The 17,702-nt window shown below is 45.0% G+C and overlaps 1 protein-coding gene across 4 annotated transcripts in view; it reads left to right on the forward strand.

The window, feature by feature from the left end:
* Positions 1 to 298: 298 nt before the first annotated feature.
* Positions 299 to 17,702, forward strand: part of TPPP (tubulin polymerization promoting protein) — a 31,411-nt gene continuing 14,007 nt past the window's right edge. For 3 of the 4 annotated variants that reach the window (XR_013157861.1, XR_013157860.1, XM_077116769.1), the window contains exons 1-2: positions 299 to 393; positions 17,339 to 17,650. Coding sequence is in view for 2 of the 4 variants with exons in the window: in XM_077116769.1 (XP_076972884.1) it covers positions 17,340 to 17,650 (311 nt within the window). In the remaining 2 variants the exon portion in view is untranslated. Of the gene's footprint in view, positions 394 to 17,335; positions 17,651 to 17,702 lie in introns of all 4 variants that reach the window. The other variant, XM_077116770.1, reaches the window with a different exon arrangement.

Genomic DNA, 17,702 nt, shown 5'->3' on the forward strand with positions numbered 1-17,702 from the left:
CAAGCGGCAGCGCTCTAGGCGGCGCCCCTTCACCGGTTCCTGCGCGGCTCCAGCGCGGCCCAGGTGTGACCAGGTACTGCGTGGGGACCGCTGGGATCGCCGCCTCGCGCCCCACCCCGTGGGGACCCCAGGCTGGCCGCGGCCCTGCGCAGACACAGCCTTGTAAGGCAGGGACAGTCCGACCCGCCGCGTGCCCTCCGCTCTCGGCCCGAGGGGCGGGGCGAGGAGGAGCCTGGGGGCGGGGCTGCGCCAATGAGCGAGGGGGCGGGGCGGGGCGGGGTGGGCGCGGCCACGGGCCGGGGCGGGGCCAGGCAGGAGCGCAGCGCTGGGCACCCGGTCCGCGGCGCGGCCGAATCGTGGGGGGACCGCCGCTGCTGTCGCCACTTCTCCCAGGTGAGCCGCTCGCGGGTCGCCGCGGCCCGGGCGCGCGTGGGGGGCGGTTCTGGCTCGCGGGCGCGGCGCCGAGGGCCCCGCAGGGACGCTGGGACGCAGGGCCGGCCCCGGCTCGCCACCCACCGCCACCTGCGTCCGCTTCTGGTCCCCTCCCGAGGCCGGCCGCGCACCCCCGCGCATCCCTGCGCCCCAGGACTGCCAGGCGACGCGGGGAGCCCCGGGCCGGGCGGCGTGGAGGCTGCTCGGGGCACCGCGCGCGCGTCACCCACTCAGCGGGTCAGTGCAGGGCCGGCGGGGGCGCCGCGGCCGCGGGCGGGAGCAGCGGGCCCTGAGAACCGAGGACTTATCATTGGGCCTTCGGGGACGCGACGAAGGACGCCCCTGTCGGCCCCTTCCCCTCGAGGCGGCCGCCCCTGCCCGCGCGCGCCTCCCTCCCCGAGTACAGCACGCTCTGGCCCAGGGCTGCTGCCCGTGCTGCACGCGTGGGTGCATCTTCCGGCTACACTGGGAATTTAGGGCTTGGGGGGGTTGAAACGCAGCCCCTTACTACAGCCCGATTTTAGGGCATCCGTGGCTGCAGAAAGGCTGCGTGCATGGCCCCAGAATGAGCGCGACCGCTCTCTGCTGCTGCCTTTTTGGGGTAGAAGCCTGGCCCCCCCCCCCCCCCCCCCCCCCCCCCCCCCCCCCCCCCCGTGAGCCCCACTCTGCGGTAGGTCCTGTTATCAGGACAGGTGAAACCCTGAGAGCTGCAATATGCAAATGGAGACGCTTCCCTGGAGAGGTGTTAGGTTGTGTGGTCACGTGTTTGCAGTCAAGCTCGGGAGGCTGCCCAGGTTTTGTCAGGGTGGGGGTGGGAGGCAGCGCCCTGCTTTTGAAGGAGGACCCAGAGGTTTCTTTTGGGGTTTCAGTTATGTAAGTGAATCCTTAAAATGTGAAAAGAAAACCCCCTGGAGTTGCCTTTGCAGGGCCTGCTGTTTTGACAGGCCTCTTCAGGTTTATTGGACACTCTTTTGGGCAAGAGCTGCGAGGGCTGGGGGAGGGGGAGGGCCTCCCCATAGCCCAGCCGGCCCTGGCCCCTGGGTGGTCACTCACTGCTGGCCGGGGTCCTGGAGGGTATGGCGTGGGTGGATGGGGAGACCGGAGGCAGGCAGAAAGTGGCTGTCAGAATTGCCCCCTGCCTTAAACTGGATCCATGCACTGACAGCAGCTGCAACCCCAGATCCCCAGGTCCCCACCCGCACCCCCACCCCCATTCCTTGTCATCACCCAGTGCCCAGAAGGGCTCTGTGCCAGGTCCTGAAGAAGCCACTTCCAAAGGCGCCCAAGACTGCGAAGCACACGCAGTTAAGTACTGGGTTAAAATTTCTCCTTTCTGGATTTACAGGATTGTGAGTGGTGAGGGCAGGGCACGGGGCCTATTGTTAGAGGACACGGCCTCCCCTCTTGGCCAACCCTCCTCAGCCCTTTAGAGGTGCAGTGCCCGTGGTGACCATTATAAAGGGTCTTAAACGCCCCACGTGAGGAAGGTGCCAATCACAGGAGCGCGCGGGGCGCTGGGTGGAGGGTTGTGCTGTGCGGTGCGGGCGCGCTCAGAATTAAAGGCTTCCTCCGGGAGGGGCCGCGCGCCTGGCTGAGGCGCCTATTTATAGCTGCTGATGTTACTGGTGAGACACGAGGCCACTTCCAGGGGGGTCATGTCGCTGGCCCTGGAGCCGGGAGGCGGGGCATGCTGCGCGGCCCCTGTGGCTGGTGGGACCCCCGGGAGGAGCCCCCGCGGAGACGCCTGCCGTGTACACCCCGCAGCTCTGGCCTGTACTGTGTCTGGCACCGCTGCGCCCACCGGTGGTACCCGGCCAGCCCTGGGTCCACGGGAGGCCCCAGCTCTCACCCCCCAAGTGGCTCTTCCAAGCCCCTGCACCTCTGGCCCCAGTATCCCTGACCCCCAGCACCCCTGACACCCACATCCCTGACCCCTAGCACCCCTGACCTGGATACACCCCGACCCCGGTGTCCCTGCCTGCCAGCCCCCACATCCCTGCCCTGCAGCACCTGCTCAGAGGGACCCCTCTCTGTCACTCCCCGGAAGTGGCCCTGATCGCCAGCTCGGACCCCTGAGGGAAAGGTGGCCACAAAGGACCCCCAGAATCACATGAACGTGGGCACGACGTTCCCCACTGGAAGTGGCAGACTGTTAAAGGAGAAAAGTCCGGCAGACAGGCACAGCAGCTGTCCCCAGTCCTGTTGCCTGATTCTGGAATTTGGCCACTCTCGGGTTCCAGCTTCCACTTTAACTGTTGCCGGGCAACACAAGATAATTTTCGATTGAAATTAATGTGTAAATGTCCAAATTAGCCTTATTTGGGGAAGAGATATAAAAGGTGTTACAAAAGAGCCTAAGAAAAAGGAATCTTCTGACTTTCACCCAATATGAGGCATCTTCTGTAATCCCATTTGCTCTAAAGGCCCCGATTTCTCTTCCTTGTGGGGGCAGGAGGGAGGCCACCCTGGGGGAGCCCATTCACTTGTACTTGCTTTGTGTCTGAGCAGGAGGGTGGGTCCTGGCCTTTTCCAAGCCTCAAGTTAAACCCGCCTGGACTGCCCTTTACCTTCTCAGTGCTTCCTGACATTTTAGAAAATCCAAGGATGTGTCTCCTCCTTCCCCTCCCCCTCCCTCTCCTCCTGCTCCCCCTCCTGCTGTTCCCCCTCCTCCCATCCCCTTCCCCCTCCCCCACTCCCTCTCCTGTTCCCCCTCCTCCCACTCCTCCTCCTGCTCCCTCTGCACCCTTCTTCCTGCTCCTCCTCCTCCCCATCCCCTTCCCCCTCCCCCACTCCCTCTCCTGCTCCTCTTGCACCCTTCCTCCAGCTCCCTGTCCCCCACTCTGCCTCCTCCCACTCCCCCTCTTCCTCCCCCTCCTCCCACTCCTCTCCTCCCCTTCTCCTCCCCCTCTTCCTTCCCCTTCTCCCCCTTCTCCCCCTCCTCCCCCTCCCCTCCTCCCACTTCCCCTCTTCCTCCCCCTACCCCTACCCACCCCCTGCATGCAGCCTATAACCGGTGGGTTCAGGGCCCTCTGTGTGTCCGGACGACCCCATTTCCGACTGCTCTATGGGTTACTTTGGCCTTCTCTTCATTGTTCTTCATTAATCTCTCCAGGTATTTAACAGTTTTATTAGTGTTTTCGAGGCACCAGCTTTTGATTTTCTTGATTCTCTCTATTGTAGATTTGTTTTCTAATTTATTGGGTTTTCCTCTCATCATCATTTCTTCCTGTTTTCATTGGTCTTAATTTTCTGTTGACTGCTTAGCTTTTAGTTGGCTACTTAGCGTACTGATTTTATACACACACGTACATACTTTTTTGGCCAATATTTCTTATTTTCATTGTGGAATATTCTGTGATCCCTGAGTTTTTTAGGAAAATGTCTCTTAATTTTCAACCATATGTGGATTATCTTGTTTCTTTTTTTTCTTTCTAATTTAATTTTACTATGTTAAGAGAATATATTCTGTACAATTACAGTTCTTTAAATTTTGTTGGTACTTGTTTTAAAGCCTAGCATGTGCTGAATTTTTATAAATATTCTTTGGGTGCTTGTAAGGAATGTAAATGCTGCAATTCCTGGGTACTGTGTCCTATTTATGCTTCTTAGCATTTTTTTTAAACTTTTCATTGTATAGTATAATGTATATACAAAGCAAAGAAATAAAAATTCAATAGTTTTCAAAGCACTCTTCAATAAGTGGTTACAGGAAACAACCCAGAGTTTGTCATGGGCTACCATACGATCCTCTTAGATTTTTCCTTCTAGCTGCTCCAGAATATAGGAGGCTAGAGGGCTTAAATATTTTTTTTTAACATCACGATCGATTTTTTCCTTCTTTTTTTGGTGAAAAATAACATATATACAAAAAAGCAATACATTTCAAAGCACAGCACCACAATTATTTGTAAAACATATTTCAGAGTGACATGGGTTACAATTTTACAATTTTAGGTTTTTACTCCTAGCTAAGATACTGGAGACTAAAAGAAATAGCAATATAATGATTCATCAATCAAACTCATTTGTTAAACACTTCCTTCTCAGTTTAACTCCACCATCACCTTCTCTCTTTAGAGGTGTTTGGGCTATGGCCATTCTAACTTTTTCATGTTAGAAGGGTTTGTCAATAATATGGGATAGGGAGATGGAACTAGCTGATGTTCTGGAGATGCTGGCCCCTCTGCATTTCAGGACGTATCTGGTCCAGGGGCCCAACTGGAGGTTTCTGGAAAGTTACTGTAGTGCATGGAACCTTTGTAGAATCTTATATAATGCCCTAGGTGTTCTTTAGGATAGGCAGGAATGGTTTTGGTTGGAGTTTGGCAGTTTATGATAGGTAGCAAGGTCTAACTGAAGCTTGCGTGAGAGTGACCTTCAGAGTAGCCTCTCGACTCTATTTGAACTCTCTCTGCCACTGATTCTTTATTAGTTACACTCCTTTTCCCCCTTTTGGTCAGGGTGGAATTGTTGATCCCATGATGCCAGGTCTGGATTCATCCCTGGGAATCATCTCGCATGTCGCCAGGGACACTTTCACCCCTGAAAGTCATGTCCCATCTAGCGGGGGAGGACAATGATTTCACTTGCAGAGTTGAACTTAGAGAGTGAGGCCACATCTGAGCAACAACAGGGGTCCTCCAGAGGTAACTCTTAGGCATGCCTGTAGGTAGGCTGGGCTTCTCTATTACCTACATAAGGTTCACAAGAGTAAGCCTCAAGATCAAGGGCTTGGCCTATTGATTTGGGTGTCCCTAAGGTTTGAAACAGTATCAGGGGATTCCCTGGTGTTAAAGTTAATAGTTCCATATTTTTTCTTCCATCCCTCAAGGGACTTTGCCAATACTTTTTGATTATCTGCTTAATATATTCTGGGATATAGCCAGGCATTACATTAAGCTACACAGGATTAAAAGCCCTCATTTTTATTCTGGGCTCCCTGTATTTCTGATTGTTTAAGTGAGCTATCTAGACAGGTTGAATTAGATTATGTGCTACATAAAATTTAGGTTCCTGACGAAATAAACCTTTCTTCCTTTGGTTTCAAAGAGTAGATGAGGTTCTAAAATATAGACAGTGTCTTCCTTACCCCTGTGTTTTGAATTACCTGACCTGATCACCTTTGTTTTTATCTTTGAATACCAGGTTATTCATCTATAAAACAGCCTCTAAAAATCCAGAAATAATAATTACCACTTGGACTAAATGTGACTGCTACAAGAGCTTACAATCTTGGTCCCTGTTTTTTTATAAACATTTTCTAAATGAGACCATACAATAATTGCTGTTTTGTTTCTGGCTTATTTTACCTTACCAAATGTCCCACAAGTTCATTCACAATGTGGCATGCCTTACAATTTTATTCCTTTTTGTAGCAGCACAACCTTCATTCATAAGTATACACCATTGTTTGCCAATCTACTTCCCAGTCAGTACATCCTTTAGCCCCTGCATTCATCGGGCATCGTGTAGAGGGCTCAAAATCCACAGTCCGTCAACATTCTCAATTTTAGATAATTTCATTGTTCCCAATAAAAGGAAAACCAATAAACACACCCTCACCAAATAGGAAATCTAAACCTCCCCTTAACTCTTGTTCTTCCGCCCATTATTTACTTCTGCTGTTGCTGTGGCACTACTGATATTTTCCTGTTAAAAAACCCACAGGATGCAATAGCAGTTTTCCCCCTGTTGCCTGGACTTAATGCTCTTTGTACACGAATCATACCTTGGAAGTAGTTCATGCAAGAACTTATTTACATTTCTAGTGTGAATCAGTGGGACCCAAATGTCTATACAACCCCTTTCAATCTTGTTCATCTTCTATATGGTAATATTACTTCTAGACCCTCTAGAGAATCACCTTTGCTACTATCTATTCCCTTGCATGTGAGGTCAGCATCATTAGCTAACGGTTCACCCATCTCTAATTATTATGTATCTCTAAGTTCCCTATATTCTGTATTATAAGCCTCTAATTTTGCCTTTCCCATGGTCGAAAAAAGTGGAGTCATACAGTATCTATGCTTTTCTGTGTCTGGCTTATTTCACTCAACATTCTGTCCTCAAGGCTCATCTATCTTGTCAGGTGCTTCATGATGTCATTTCATCTTATTGCTGCATAATATTCCATCATATGTATATACCACATTTTGTTGATTCACTCGTCTGTGATGGACACTTAGATTGTTTCCATCTTTGGGCGATTGTGAATAATGCTGCTATGAACATCAGTGTGCAAATGTCTGTTTATGTCATTGCTTTCAGCTCTTCTGGGTATATACTGAAGAGTGCTATTGCTGGGTCATAGGACAACTCAATATTTAGTTTCCTAAGGAACCACCAAATTGCCTTCCATAGCAGCTGCACCATTGTATATTCCCACCAGCAATGCATAAGTGTCCCAGTTTCTCTACATCCTCTCCAACATTTATAGTTTCCTGTTTGTTTGATAGCAGCCATTCTTATAGGTGTGAGGTGGTATCTCGTTGTAGTCTCGATCTGCATTTCCCTTATGGCCAATGAAAATGAGCATCTCTTCATGTGCTTTTGAGCCATCTGTATTTGCTCTTCAGAAAAATGCCTGTTCATATCTTTAGTCCGTTTTATAATTGGGTTGTTTGTTCTTTTTGTTGTGGAGTTGTATGATTTCTTTATGTATGCAGAATATCAAGCCTTTGCCCACTGTATGATTTCCAAATATTTTCTCCCATAAAGTTGGCTGCCTCCTTCACCTGTCTGACAAAATCTTTAGAGGTGTAAAAGCATTTGATTTTGAGGAGTTCCAAATTAGTTTTTCTTCTATTGCTTGTGCTTTGGATGTAAAGTGTAATGAGCTACCTCCTATTACTAGGTCTTGAAGATGTTTTCCTACGTTTTCTTCTAGAAACTTTATTGTCCTAGTTCTTATATTTAGGTGTTTGATCCACTTTGAGTTAATTTTTGTACAGGGTATGAGTTAGGGGTCCTCTTTCATTCTCTTGACTTTGATATACAGTTCTCCCATGCCCATTTATTGAAAAGACTATTTTGTCCCAGTTCAGAGGATTTGGGGGCCTTGTCAAAAATCAGTTGACCATAGATTTGGTGGTCTATTTCTGTACTCTCAGTTCAAATCCATTGGTCAATACTTCTATCTTTGTGCTAGTACCATGATGTTTTGACTACTGTGGCTTTAAAATAAGTTTTAAAATCAGGAAGTGTTTATCCTCCCACTTCATTCTTCTTTTTTAGCATGTTTTTAGCTATTCGGTGTCTCTTTCCCTTCCAGATGAATTAGGTAACCAGCTTTTCCAAGTTTTCAAAGTAGGTTATTGGAATTTTGATTGGTACTACATTGAATCTGTAGATCAATTTGGGTAGAATTGACATCTTAACTATATTTTGCCTACCTTTCCATGAGCAGGGATTGCCTTTCCACCTATTTAGACCTTCTTTTATTTCTTTTAGCAATGTTTTATAGTTTTCTGTGTACAAGTCCTTTACTTCCCTAGTTAAGTTCATTTCTAGGTACTTGATTCTTTCAGATGCTAGTTTTTGTTTGTTAGTTTGTTTGCATGGGTAGGCACTGGGAATTGAACCCAGGTCTCTGGCATGGCAGGCAAGAACTCTGCCTTCTAAGTCACCATGGCCTGCCCGTTCAGATGCTGTTTTGAATGGATTTTTTTCCTTAACTGACTTCTCACAAGTCATTGCTTGTGTATAGAAACGTTACTGATTTTTGCACATTAATTTTATATCCCACCACCTTGCAGAATTTGTTTATTAGCTCGAGTAACTTTGTTGTAGATTTCTAAGGATTTTCCAAGTATAGTATCATGTCATCTGCAAATAATGAAAGTTTTACTTCTTCCTTTCCAGTTTGGATGCCTTTTAGTTCTTTATCCTTCTTGATTGCTCTAGCTAGAACTTCTAGTACAATGTTGAATAACAGTGGTGACAGTGGGCATCCTTGTCTCATTCCTGATCTTAGGGGGAAGGCTTTCAGTCTCTCCCCATTGAGTATAATGCAATGCTGGCTATGGGTTTTTTCATATGTGCCCTTTATCATATTGAGAAAGTTACCTTTGATTCCTATCTTTTGAGGTGTTTTTATCAGAAAAGAATGTTGAATTTTGTTGAATGCTTTTTCAGTATCAGTCAAGATGATAATGTGATTTTTCCCTTTCAATTTGTTCATGTGCCATTTTACATTAATTGAGTTTCTTATGTTGAACCATCCTTGCATTCCTGGTATAAACCCCACTTGGTCATGGTGCGTAATTCTTTTAATGTGTTGTTGGATTTGATCTGCAAGTATTTTGTTGAGAATTTTTGCATCTGTTTTCATTAAGGAGATTGGCCTGTAGTTTTCCTTTCTTGTAGCATCTTTACCCAGTTTGGGTATTAAAGTGGTGTTAGCTTTATAAAATGAGTTAGGTAGTGTTCATTTTTCCCCATTTTTTTTCTTTTGAAAAGTTTGGGTGGGATTGTTGTTAGTTTTCTTTATGGAATGTTTACTAAAATTCCCCTGTGAAGCCATCTGGCCCTGGGCTTTTCTTTGTAGGAAGATTTTTGGTGAATTATTGTATCTATTTACTTGTGATTGTTTTGCTGAGATCTTCTGTTTCTTCCTGAGTCACTGTAGCTTGTTTGTGTGTTCCAGGAATTTGGCCATTTCATCTAAATTGTCTGGTTTGTTTGCCTATAGTTGTTCATAGGATCAACTTATGATTTCTTTTATTTCTTCAGGGTCTGTGGTAATGACCTCCCTCTTATTTCTGATTTTGTTTATTTGCATCCTCTCTCTTTTTTTCTTTGCAGCCTTGCTAGTGGCTCATTGATTTTATTGACTTTCTCAAAGAACCAACTTCTGGTTTTATTGATTCTCTTGTTCTTTTGTTCTCCCATTAATTAAAGATTTTATTAAAGTTATTTCTCTTCTTCTGTTTGCTTTGAGTTTAGTTTGCTGTTCTTTCTCAAGTTCCTCCAGTTAAGCCCTCAGTTTTTGCTCTTCTTTTTTAATAATAATAGGCATTTAGGGCAATATATTTCCCCCTCAGCACAGCCTTTGCCATATCCCATAAGTTCTGATATGTTGCATTTTCATTTTCATTTGTCTCTAGATAGCTACTGATTTCTCTAGTAATTTCTTCTCTCACCCACTGATTGTTTTAAAGTGTGTTATTTAATCTCCACATATTTGTGAATGTTCTCGTTCTTTGGTGGTTATTGAGTTCCAGCTTCATTCCATTGTGATCAGAGAAATGCTTTGAATAATTACAGTGCTTTTAAATTTGAAGAGACCTGTTTTGTGCCCCAGCATATAATCTATCCTGGAGAATGTTCCATGAGCACTAGAGAAGAATGTATAAACTTGTGCTTTGGGGTGCAATGACCTATATATGTCTATTAGGTCTAATTCATTTATCAAGTTATTTAATTTCTCTATTTCCTTGTTGATATTCTGTCTGGTTGTCCTATCTTTAGAGGGGAGTTGTGTATTGAAGTCTCCTACTATTATTGTTGAAACAGCTATCACTCTCTTCAGTTTTGCCAATGTCTTGTCTCATTTACTTTGGTGCTCCTTGATTTGAAGCAGAAATACTTATGATCGTTATATCTTCTTGGTGAATTGTCCCTTTTATTAATATATAGTATCCTTCTTTGTCTTTTATGATGTCTTTGCATTTAAAGTCTATTTTGTCCAATATCAGTATTATGCTCCTTAGCATTTTCAATTCAAATTGTTTAAATCTTCTGTATACTTACTGATTTCTATAGCTTTATTAGAGAAGTTGTGAGTTTACAGGACAATGATGCATAAAGTACAGGATTCCTATACCCTACCCCACTGCCATCAGCTTTCATTGGTATGGAACATTTATTACAATTGATAATACATCTTTATATTTTTGCTATTAAAGTCCTGTTTGTGTAGTGTAGTTTCATGGATTTTTAAAAAAAATTTTACTCTGTTACCACATATGCAATCTAACCTTTCCCTTTCAACTGTATTCAGATATGTATTTCAGTGTTGTTAATTGTATTCACAATGTCATGCTGCCATCACCACCATCCTTCATTGTTCCCAAGAGGAACCCTGCAAATATTATGCCTTAACTTTCCAATCCCTGCCCCCACCCCATTCCCTGGTAACCTGTAATCTAGATTCTGACTCTGTGAGCTTGCTAATTCTAATAGTTTCATATCAGTGGCATCACACAATATTTGTCCTTTTGCATCTGGCTTATTTCACACAACATGATGCCTTCAAGGTTCATCAGTGTTGTACCTGTGACAAGTCCTCATTCCTTTTCATAGCTGAATCATATTCCATTGGTGGGTGTGAAATATTATCTCATTGTGGTTTTGATTTCATTTCCCTGATGGCTCATGATGTTGAACAACTTTTCAGGTGGTTATTGGCTATTTGTAGATCTTCTTTGGAGACTTATCTCTTCAAGTCTTTTCCCATTTTTTAATTGGGGTGTTTGTATTTTTTGTTGTTAAATGGAAAGATTTCTTTATATATACTGGATATTAATTCTTTATAGAATATATAGTTTCCAAATATTCTCTCCCATTTTGTAGGTTGTCTTTTTACTTTCACGATAAAGTTCTTTGAGGAACAAAGTTTTTTTTACTTTGATGAGGTCTCATTTATCTATTTTTTTCTTTTGTTGCTTGTGCTTTGGGTGCTTTGGGTGTAAAATCTAAGAAACTACTAAGAAACACAAGAATCTGAAGGGGCAAAGACCTGAAGGTGCTGACCAATGTTTTCTTCTAGGTATTTGATAGTTCTAATTCTTATATTTAGGTCTTTGATCCATTTTGTGTTGATTTTTGTATATGGTGCAAAGTAGCTATCCTCCTTTTTTTTTTTTTTTTCTGCAAATGGAGATCCATTTTTCCAGCACCATTTGTTGAAGAGATTATTCTTTCCCATTGTGTGGGCTTTGCCACTTTGTCAGTAATCAGTTAGCCATAAACATAAGGGTTGATTTCTGAGCTCTCAGTTCTATTCCATTGGTTTGTGTCTGTTGTTATGCCAGTACCATGCTGTTTTGATTACTGTGGCTTTATAATAAGTTTTAAAATCAGGAAATGTGAGTCCTCCAACTTATTCTTCTTTTCTAAAATGGCTTTAGTTATTCAGGGCACCTTACCCTTCCATATAAATTTTATGATTTTGAACCTACAAAGAAGGTTATTGGGATTTTGTTTGGGGTTACATTGAATCTATAAATTGTTTTGGGTAGTTGTGCTGGTTTGAAAGGATGTATGCACCCTAGAAAAGCCATGTTTTAATCCTAATCCCATTTTGTAAAGGCAGCTATTTCTTCTAATCATTATTCAGTATTGTATGTTTGAAACTTTAATTAGATCATCCCCCTGGAGATGTGATTCAATCAAGAGTGGTTGATAAGCTGGATTAGGTGGAAACCTGTCTCCACCCATTCCAGGTGGGTCTTGATTATTTTACTGGAATCCTATAAAAGAGGAAACATTTGGACAAAGCAAGATATTCTGAGAGAGCAGAATGACATAGCCACAGGAAGCAGAGTCTACCAGCCAGTGACCTTTGGAGATGAAGAAGCAAAACATCTCCTGGGGTGCTTCATGAAACAGGAAGCCAGGACAGAAAGCTAGCAGATGATGCCATGTTCACCATGTGCCTTTCCAGATGAGAGAAACCCTGACCGTGTTCACCATGTGCCTCCTCACTTGAGAGAGGAACCCTGAACTTCATCGGCCTTCTTGAATCAAGGTATCTTTCCTTGGATGCCTTAGATTGGACATTTCTATTGACTTGCTTTAATTGGGACATTTCCGTGGTCTAAAAACTGTTAACTTGCAACTGATTAAATTCCCATTTTTAAATGCTGCTCCATTCCTAGTATATTGCGTTCTGGCAGCTAGCAAACTAGAAGAGTAGTATTTGTATCTTAATGATGTTTAGTCATACAGTCCATGAATACTGAATATTTTTCTATTTATTTAGGTCTTCTTTAGTTTCTAGTAGCAGCATTTTGCAGTTTTCTATGTACAAGTCCTTCACATCCTTGGTTAGATTTATTCCTAGATATTTGATTCTTTTAGTATGATGGTGAATGGATTGTTTTCCTTCATTTGTTCTTTAAATTATTCATTGCATGTGTAGGATGTTGATCTTGTACTCTGCCACCAAGGAATTCATTCATTAGCTCTAGGAGCTTTGTTGTAGATTTTTCAGGATTTTCTGTATATAAGATCATATTATCTGCAAATAAGGAGAGTTTTACCTCTTCCTTTCCAATGTGGATGATCCTTCCTTCCTTCCTTCCTTCCTTCCTTCCTTCCTTCCTTCCTTCCTTCCTTCCTTCCTTCCTTCCTCCCTCCCTCCCTCCCTCCCTCCCTCCCTCCCTCCCTCCCTCCCTCCCTCCCTCCCTCCCTCTCTCTTTCTTTCTTTCTTTTCACCTAATTGCTCTGGGAAGAATTTTTAATACAATGTTGAATAACAGTGGTGACAGTGGACTTCCTTGTCTTATTTCCAATCTTACGGAAAGCTTTGACTCTTTCACCATTAAGTACGATGTTAGCTATAGGCCTTTCATATATGCCCCTTATCATGCTCAGGAAATTTTCTTCTATTCCTGGTGTTCTGAGTACTTTATTTTATATGCTGTACAGTGGGAGTCATGTTTCATTCTTTTTCCATGTGTGTATCCCATTATTGCAGCACCATTTGTTGATTTGATTTATTTATTTTAGGAAGTAAATTGAACCCAGGTCTCCCTCATGGCAAGGGAGAATTCTACCACTGAACTACCTTTGCACCCCCTCTAAGTACTTTTTATCAAGAAAAGGTTCTATATTTTGTCAAATGCATTTTCTGCATCAATGGAGATGATCATGTGTTTGCTTTTCCTTCATTCTGTTGATGTGGTGAATTACATTAATTGATTTTCTTGTGTTGAACCAACCTTGCATTCCAGGGATAAATCTCACTTGATCATGGTCTATAATTCTTTTAATATGTTCTTGGATTCAGTTTGCTAGTATTTTGTTGAGGATTTTTGCATCTATATTCATAAAAGATATTGGTTGTTAGTTTTCTTTTCTTTAACTTTATCTGGCTTTGGTATGAGGATGACGTTGGCCTCAGAATGAGTTAGGGTGTGTTCCCTTCTCTTCAGTTTTTTGGAAGAGTTTGAGCAAAACTGGAGTTAAGTCTTCTTGGAATATTTCGTAGAATTCCCCTGCGAAGCCATCTGGCCCTGGCTTTTTTTTTTTTTTTTTTTTTTTTTTTTTACTGATTCAGCTTCTTTACTAGTGGTTAGTTTGTGAGTGTATGTGTGATCATCTACTATAGCTTCTTGCATCAATGTAGTTTGCATGTTTCTAAGAAATTCTTATCTATGTTATAGATAAAATAGGTTATCTGTTTTATTGGCAGACAGTAGTTCATACTATCCACTTAGTCCTTTTTATTTCAGCTGAGTTGGTAGTAATATCCCCTTTTCATTTATAATTTTCATTATTTGTGTCCTCTCTCTTTTTCATCAGTCTAGCTCAAGCTTGTTGATTTTGTTGATCTTTTCAAAGAACCAACTTTTGGTTTTGTTAATTCTATTGTATTTTTTTCTATATATCTCCACTTCAGTCTTTGCTGTTTCCTTCTTTCTGCTTGCTTTGGGTGTAGTTTACTCTTTATCTAGTTCTTCCAATTTTGAGGTTAGGTCTCTGATTTGAAGACTCTCTTCTTTTTTAATGTAAGCATTTAAGCGCTATAAGTTTCCCTCACAGCACAGCCTTCACTCCCTTTCATGTTTTGGAATGTTGCATTTTCATTTTCTCTTGCCTCGAGGTATTTCCTAATTTTGCTTCTGATTTCTGCTTTAACCCATTGGTTGTTTAAGAGTATGTTGTTTAATTTTCACATATGTGTGAATTTCCTCTTTCCCCCTCTGTTATTGATTTCTAGTTTCATTCCATTGTGGTCAGAGAATATGCATGGTATGATCTCAATACTTTTGAATATATTGAGGCTTGTTTTGTGACCCAACATATGGTCTCTCCTCAGGAATGATGCATGTGCAGTGGACAAGAATGTGTATCATATTTCTATTGGGTGCAGTGTTCTATATATTGTTGGGTCTAGTTCATTCGGTCCTGCCCTGTACACCCTTATCTTTGAGCAATATCCTATCCATTGTTAAAGTCTCCTACTTTAACATAGAACCATCAATTTCTCCCTTCAAATCTGTCAGTATTTGCTTCATATATTTTGGGGCTCTGCTGTTAGGTGTACATATATTTATAATTGTTACATCTTCCTGTTGAATTTTCCCTTTTATCGGTATGTAATGACCATCTTTGTCCTTCTTAACTGTTTTTTTACTTGAAGTCTGTCTTATATGATATTAGTTTAGCCACCTCAGCTCTCCTTTGGCTACTACCTGCAGGGTATGTATTTTTCTGTCCTTGCACTGTTAACCTACAACAGCATATAGTTGGGTCAAACTTTTTTTTGTTATATGGGCAGGCACGGACATCGAACCCGGGTCCTCGGGCTTGGCAGGCAAGCATTCTTACCTGCTGAACCACCATGGCCCACCCTGGGTCAAACTTTTTAATCCATTCTGCTGATCTGTGCCTTTTGACTGGTGCCTTTAATCCATTTATATTCAATGTAATGTCACTGCTGATAACACAGGTCTTTCTTCTGCAAGTTTGCTATTTAGACTTTGTAATACTTTTATCTTTTTTGTCCCTCATTTCTGCTAAATTCCATTTTTATATTTATTTGCTTTCTTGTGTTGTACCATACTGACTGCCTTCTCGTTTCTATATGAATATATCTTTATCTATTTTCCTTCTGATTATGATAGAGTTAAAAATTAACATCCTGTGTGGTCTCATTCTCTTTAAGTCCGACTCTGAAAGTTGGACATGACATCCAGGGGTGAAAGTCTCCCTGGTGGCATGGAAGATAGACTCCCAGGGATAAGTCCGCTTGCACCGTGGGATCAACAATTCCATCCTGACCAAAATGGGAAAAAGAAGTGTAACAAATAAGGTATCAGTGGCTAAGAGAGTCTAAATAGAGTCGAGAGGCTACTCTGGAGGTCACACTTAAGCAAGCTTCAGTAAGACCTTGCTACCTATCATAACCTGCCAACCCCCAACCAGGACCATTCCAGCCAATCCTAAAGGACCCCTGGGGCAATATATAAGATTCTACAAATTTTTTGTGCACTAGGGTAAACTTTCCAGAAACCTATAAGCTCCAGATGGGTCTCTTGTCCAGAGAAGTCCTGAAACCTAGAGGGCCCACCCTCTTCAGAACATCAGATAGTTCCATCTCCCTACCCTATATTACTGACAACCCCTTCCAATATGAAAAAGTTAGAATGGCCATAGCCCAAATTCTCCCAAAGAGAGGGATGGAAAGATCAAAAGTGATAGTGGAGTTACACAGAAAAGAGAGGATTTAACAACTGAATAAGAGTGCTGAATCATTAAATTGATATCTGTTTTAGTCTCTAGTATCTTAGAGCAGCTAGAAGTAAAAACGTAAAATTGTGGAATTGTAACCCATGCCAAACTCTGAAATCTGTTCTATAACCAGTTATCACAATGTACTTTAAAATTTATTGCTTTTTGTATGTATATCATAATAAAAAATTTAAAAAGCCGTACACAGTGATCAGCCATGTTCTGGGGAAGAGGGTTTTATTTTCCTTTCTGTCGGGGTCTGGACCCCATGGCAGCGGTGTGAAAGCAGGGGATGGTGCAGAAGCCCCCGCCCGGAATGCTGTTGTGGGTCCTACTGGTTTACCCGCTCTGGCGCGCTCTTCCCAGGCAGGGCCCAGTGTGTCTCGTCCCAGAGCCGTGGGTCAGCGGGGTTGTCCTGCCCGCGTCCTGGAAACCGGACGTCTGCTCGATCCGGGGTCTCCACTTGGCCCCCTCGGGGCTCCGGCTGCACCCACACCTCGCGCGCATGGTGGCCTCCTGCCTGTGGCCCGGCCGAAGCCCCGTCGCCTTTGCAGTCACCCCGTGTCCGAACAAGCACCAGCCGCGGCCAGGGGTCCCCACATCCCCGCCTGTCCCAGCAGCAGGCGCACTTTATGAGGGAGGGTTTCCCTCCTGCTGACGCTTCTCAGGTCTCCGCGGTCTGCCATCCAGACACGGTGTGGGGGTTGCCACGCTGCACCCTGTCTGCGGGCTCTGCGGGACGTGGGGGGCTCTGACCTGGACCCTGAGCATGGGGGTCCAAGCCCAGGAGGAGTGGTGTCCCCAAGCCCCACCCAGCAGGCGCGGACCCCCGCCTAGGGTGGATGTTGCTGAAACTGGCCACGGGTTGCCCTTTAACACGTGGCTGACCTTTTCCTAACTACAAAGCAGCACCTGGAGGAAGCCCGATGAGCCAGAGCCAGGGGCGTTCCGCCCCCCAGGCCCCCACCCCTGGTCCTTGCCACGTGCAAGCGCATGGGTCCCCGGCAGGCTTCCCCTTTGTGCTGAGCCCACCACCCCCAGCCAGGTGGCCTCCCGCGGCGACTCAGCACCCCAGGACTCTCCGAGGATGGGGGCATCCCCAGGTTCCCCAAAACTGCAGAACTGTGTGACCCAAGGTGGGGGGCAACAGGGAGTGTGGCCCCAAGGGTCTCACCACTTGGCTGGGCTTGGGAGGGGGCTTCAGCACACAGCCCTGCAGCAGCAGGTGGGGTTTGTGGGTGCTAGTGTCATGGGGGCCCCTCCCAGGAGAATATGGCGATCCTGCTGAGGTCCCTGAGGCCTTGAGGGGTTGCCTGTGGGGTGAGGTCTGTCCATCTTGGCCCCTCACTCCCCCAGTTACCACGGGGACCTGCCTGGCATCTTGCCCTGTCATGGGCCGGCGGGGACCTGCTTCGAGCGGCAGTGACCCCTCCTCTCCCCCCAGCAGGATGGCTGACAGCAAGCCCAAGCCGGCCAAAGCTGCCGACAAGACGCCCCCCAAGTCTCCCGGGGACCCCACAAAGGACAGAGCAGCCAAGAGGCTGTCACTGGAGTCAGAAGGCGCCCAGGAGGGCGCGGTGGGCACGGAGCTCAGCGCTCTGGAGGAGGCCTTCCGGAGGTTCGCCGTGCACGGGGACACGAGGGCCAGTGGAAGAGAGATGCATGGGAAGAACTGGTCGAAGCTGTGCAGGGACTGCCGCGTGATCGACGGCAAGAACGTAACCGTCACCGACGTGGACATCGTCTTCAGCAAGATCAAGTAGGTGCCCAGCGGGTGGCAGACCTGCCACCACACGGGCAGGGGGCGCACA

This window comes from Tamandua tetradactyla, chromosome 9 (assembly GCF_023851605.1).
Source record: "Tamandua tetradactyla isolate mTamTet1 chromosome 9, mTamTet1.pri, whole genome shotgun sequence".
Taxonomy (NCBI): Eukaryota; Metazoa; Chordata; class Mammalia; order Pilosa; family Myrmecophagidae; genus Tamandua; species Tamandua tetradactyla.